This window comes from Geospiza fortis, unplaced genomic scaffold, assembly GCF_000277835.1.
Source record: "Geospiza fortis unplaced genomic scaffold, GeoFor_1.0 scaffold66, whole genome shotgun sequence".
In the NCBI taxonomy this organism is placed as follows: Eukaryota; Metazoa; Chordata; class Aves; order Passeriformes; family Thraupidae; genus Geospiza; species Geospiza fortis.
In genome coordinates, this window is record NW_005054312.1 from 4191022 (window position 1) to 4195818 (window position 4797).

Consider the following 4797-nt stretch of genomic DNA (forward strand, 5'->3'; position numbering starts at 1 on the left):
TCAGTTTAAGGCAATTCCTCCTTGGCCTATCATTACATGCCCTTGTAAAAAGTCTCTCCAGCTTTCTTGTAGGCTCCCTGCAGGTACTGGAAGACAGCTATATGAAATGCTCTTTTTCTGCAGTAAAGAGTAAAGAAGCAGAGAAAAGCAGCTTTCCAATATTCTCTTCCTTAGAAAACAGATGGTTTTCTGTGGCTGTTTAACCCTTGATATTTTGATTGTATATATTGATTAGGAGTCTTTGTGAACTAAATTGGAACCATTCCTGCAGCCAGTAAGAGCCAACTCCATCCCATCCTACCTGACCTGTGCTGGCTTGCTAATTAACTTCTCAGAGATAGTTCTAACCTTCGTAAACACAACAGAACTGGATCTAAATTTCCACCTTACCTCTCAATCCCTTAGGAAAATATTTGTATTTCTGATGATACAGCACAAATGGACTTAGCAGTGTATGCAATGAAAGGAGATTTTCAAAATCAGCCATATGCCATCACTTGAAAAGGTGTCAGCAGTATAATTAGGATGTGAGGTACAGTCAGGACCTGCCAGATTCACCAGCTACCCAAGACCACTACAGTCATCTCTGCCCACTGTGAAGCTCCTTCTCCTAGTGTTTGGCCTCCCTTACCTGCCGGTTCTGAAATCTCTCAATGCCTTCTAGACAAGCTTCCTTGTTGACAAACATCCCCTCCCGGCTCTGGAGCTCTCGCTGGCAGCAAGCCTCCGGTGTTGCCTTTTCCAAAGAGGAATATGGAAGGTGACGAATATCTTCAAAATCTTCTGGTCCGTTCACTCCACAGCAGGCAAACTGGAGAGAGGCACAGAGAAGAAAGGAAGACAGAATTGACACTTTTCCCCCAAAGCAGACTTGAGAAATCTAATACTTTTTCCTGTAGGGATCAAAGTTTTAGTCAAAGCAGGGACAAAACAGCCATTGCTTCCAAAGAAGTGGGTTGTGTTTGTTCCTTGGAGCTTCTGTTTCATTGAAGCTTTATGAAGTCCCAGTGTTTCTGTGTCATACTGTAGATTCTAAGGTGCTACTGGGAATATTGCTGCAAACTACACAGGGCTTTGGGGCATATCCAGAATGACTTGCTTGAGATCACCCAGCAGTACAATCCAGTCTCCCAATCACCCTTTCTCCCCATAGCTAATGGCCAGGATTGCTGCTCAAAGGCACTGCTAGGTGATTTGAGTAAGGTCCCTCTTTAGGATTCCAGTCAGATGCTTTTTAAGGATTCAAGTCATACTCTGACTCTGTCTCCTTTCAGTCAGCAAAAGGAAATGTCTTTATTAAAGTCCTGAATCAGCATGAAGGGCAGCAATCATCCTTTCCTTTTAAGATTAAAATTGACTTTTCATCTGCAGAAGCTGACATCTTGCTTTTCACTCCTGAAGGTATACACCATGGGGTGTACAGAGCACTAACACATGTGTACACACACACATTGAATTCCTTGTGGTAGGTAATAACAACTGCAGTTCCAATGACAGTCGACCTGTAACCTGCCCAATTAGGGGTGTAATAGCAAAGTCAGTTTTGATAGCTAATATTTCTGTAGTGAAAATACATCATTAGGCACACTCCTGCCTAAGCTGCTGTTAACTACAAAACACAAGTTAATGCCAGCTTTTGGCTGCTGTTGGCTGGGAATAATTTCAAAGCAGCCTGCAAGGTGAAAGGCCCAGAGCAAATGCAGTGATACCCAGTTGCAGACACCTCCACTGCTCTCTGTGCCCAATATTTGAAAACAGAGTACTCCAATGCCTCAGGCTTCGGCAAATCAGGTGACCCCAGTGTAGTCACTAGGAGTGTCTCTCTCAGGACTGGTGGCAGCTCCATTTGAGAAAGACTGACTGCCAGCCAAAGTCTCACCTCCCTTGTCGTGGGTTTACAGGAAGCAGGTTTTCTGGGAATGGAGTGGCCAGAGGCCAATAGGTGTCCAGATTTTAAATTGACACCAGGCTTGGCCACTGAGGGTGGATGCGCCTCTGAGAACACAGGGGTTAGAAGCAGAGCACTCCCTTGGGCTCCTTCTTTGATTTCCGGCCAGCAAAGAGGCAAGGCCTCCCCTGCCCGGCTTCGAGCTGGGCAGGTGTGTGTGTGCGTGTGTGTGTGTGTGTGGTTTTTTTTCCTTTTGTAGTTTAGTTAATAAACTTTTTTTTCTAAGGTAGAGGCCTGCTTTGCTTATTTCCTGGTCACATCTTACAGCGAACACCAGGGAAGTATATTTTCATGGGGCACTGGCATTGTGCCAGTGTCAAACCATGACATCCCTTCAACCACAAGCCCTGGTGCTAGGCTGGACACAACAGGATGCTTGAAGCAGGCTGACCCTGGGAGAGCTGAGGGTGTGGGCTGAGCAGTGTTGTTGTCTGACCACGGGCAGAATGGGACTGGTGTGGTCTGACTCACTGTGATCATAACAGAGTTCCAGGTGGAAGAGAAGATGTCCGTGTCATTGTTCCTCTGGTAGTGCTTCTTCAGCTCCTTGGTGAAGAACTCTCTGGTCAGCTGAAATGCACAGACAGGGGGAAATGTAAAGGCTATTGCCAAGACCTTTCTCAAACATTTCCCAAAGCTCCCTTCTCTGAATGATGGGTGTTCTTTGTTTTTTTGTGGTTTTTTTTTTGCAAACTTCAGAGAAGAAACATGTAAAAAGCCATTGGCTGAGACATATCTATGTAGAGGGTGAAGGGTACCTGTTGAATACAACTGTCACTCATTAAAGTCAGGGACTAAACTATAACTGTACTTCTAAAATAATGTTTACACTTAAATGTTGGTTGGTTTTTGTTTTTCTTGGGGTTTTTGTTGTTGTTGTTTTGTTTTTTTAATTTTCAGCACTGTTTGAAAGTATTTAATAAATTGAAACAGGCCTGAACCAGATTTTAGAAAGATTGTCAAATCCACATCCAAACTGTATTTTGACTTGCTGTGCTTCATGAGGTCTGCAAGCAAAGCTTGATTTTCCCCTCTACTTTTCAGTCAAACCAGTTAACTTCCTACTAACAATAGGGGAACTGCTCTGAATTTACTTCAATATGTGAGAAAGCAGAATGAAGCCTTAACATGGAACTTTATAGAAATTGTAAAGTAAAAAAGTTCATTAATAGGAACTAGTCAAGTCATCTTATGAATCAGAAAAAAATGCTATTTGCTTGACAATGCTTTTGATTATCTAAACTAACCTGTATACATGAAGAAAAAAAAAACCTCTTTATATTTAGATAATGTAAACATTTTTGCTTTAGTCAACAATATAAATTATTGGAATTTCATTTACTCCTGTCTATATTTACAGTAAAACAGCTTAAATGCACAAACAATTTGTTCCAGAGTCTTCTCGAGAAGTTAGACACCTTGAAATTACATTTACTTAGGATGAGTCTCTGGAGAAATAGTGAACATACAATCCTAATAATCATGTTAAACTGAACATCCCAGTTCAATCTTGTTGCCTTTCTGTCACTTCAGGACAAAAACTTCAAGAAATCCTCTTTCACATTCCCAATAGATCTGGACTTGTGTGGTCCCTTCTCCAAAATGTCTTGTCATTTGTGATCCGCACAGACAAAATCTTCTGCCACTGCAAAAGCCACAGTGAAGGGGGCTGGACTTGGCTGGCAACAGCACTGCTGTGATGTTGCATATTTGTAGGATCAGGAATTAAGCTGCCTGAAAAATACCCTTTCTATTCCCCCCTGTTGTTCATACCACACTGCTGACACAGTAACAGAGACTGCTACAAGCTGGTTTCAGGTTCTTGATATGCAACGTGAAATATCTCACATACACATACATATGTATGAGCTCTATGGGTGGGCACAAAAGCACAAGCACAAAACTGTTTCATTTGTATTACAAAATTTAAGGACAAAAAACCCACTGTAGTGACTTTTAAAAAGACCCTGAATACCACCTAATATTGGCTTCTCTTTTACAAATACAAACAAAGGCCAAATGTAATTACTACATCACTACTGGGTAAAATTTTGTCAGAAATACTTGAATTAGCTCAATCTCACTACCTTTAATTAGTTATATAATTTAATTCCTAAATTACTTTTTCGGCACAGATATTAACTTTTTTTTTTTGCTTTTGAATATTAAAATACCAGAGGACATGGCATTTTTGGGAATTTGGTGCACTGAAGGAAGGTGAGGTTAGAAGATGCTGAAATATGTCCTCAGTGTCCTCCTTTCCTTCCCTTTCTCTGAGCACTTTATCCATGCAGCACCCAACCCTGCAGACAGCAGCACATTTTTTTGATGCTCATCTGTTCCTGAAGCACACACTTTGAAACTGATATTACTGCTGGTAATAATCCCAGCCAGCTGCCTTTGTTGGGGTATAAAACAAAAGAGTAATTTAAATATAAAGTGAAACCTTTATTTTGACAGCAGCAATCCCAGAGGAAATTGTTCAGAGTTTGTGTGTGATTTTTACAACACTTGGCCTAAAACAAAGCCTAGTGCTGGAAGAGTACATTTGCCAGGAAAATAACTGATTCCATTTTGTTGGTCTTAAACTGCTTATCCTGAGCATCTCAAGTTCAGAAGAATGGGGCCAAAAATAAAAAAATTCCTGTTTTAAAAAATTGCTGACAAAGGAGGATGAAATAAGACAGACCTATTGCCATGCCCAGGGCCCTCCTCTAGCTGAAACAAGTACTGGCCCTGCTGAGATTGGTGCACATTGGACTTTTATGGCAAGAACCATTTGGAAGGGAGTAAAGGACCTACTGATAAAACTAGAGCTTCACACAGGCTTTGACAACACAGTTGTGGCA

The 4797-nt window shown here is 41.4% G+C and overlaps 1 protein-coding gene across 6 annotated transcripts in view; it reads right to left on the reverse strand.

Moving 5' to 3' along the window:
• Positions 1 to 4797, reverse strand: part of TSPAN18 (tetraspanin 18) — a 120083-nt gene that overhangs the window by 6722 nt on the left and 108564 nt on the right. For all 6 annotated transcript variants that reach the window (XM_031055749.1, XM_031055745.1, XM_031055746.1 and 3 more), the window contains 2 exons: positions 2420 to 2518; positions 632 to 811 (listed from right to left, as the gene is read on the reverse strand). In XM_031055749.1, coding sequence (XP_030911609.1) covers positions 632 to 811; positions 2420 to 2518 — 279 coding nt within the window. The remainder of the gene's footprint in view (positions 1 to 631; positions 812 to 2419; positions 2519 to 4797) is intronic.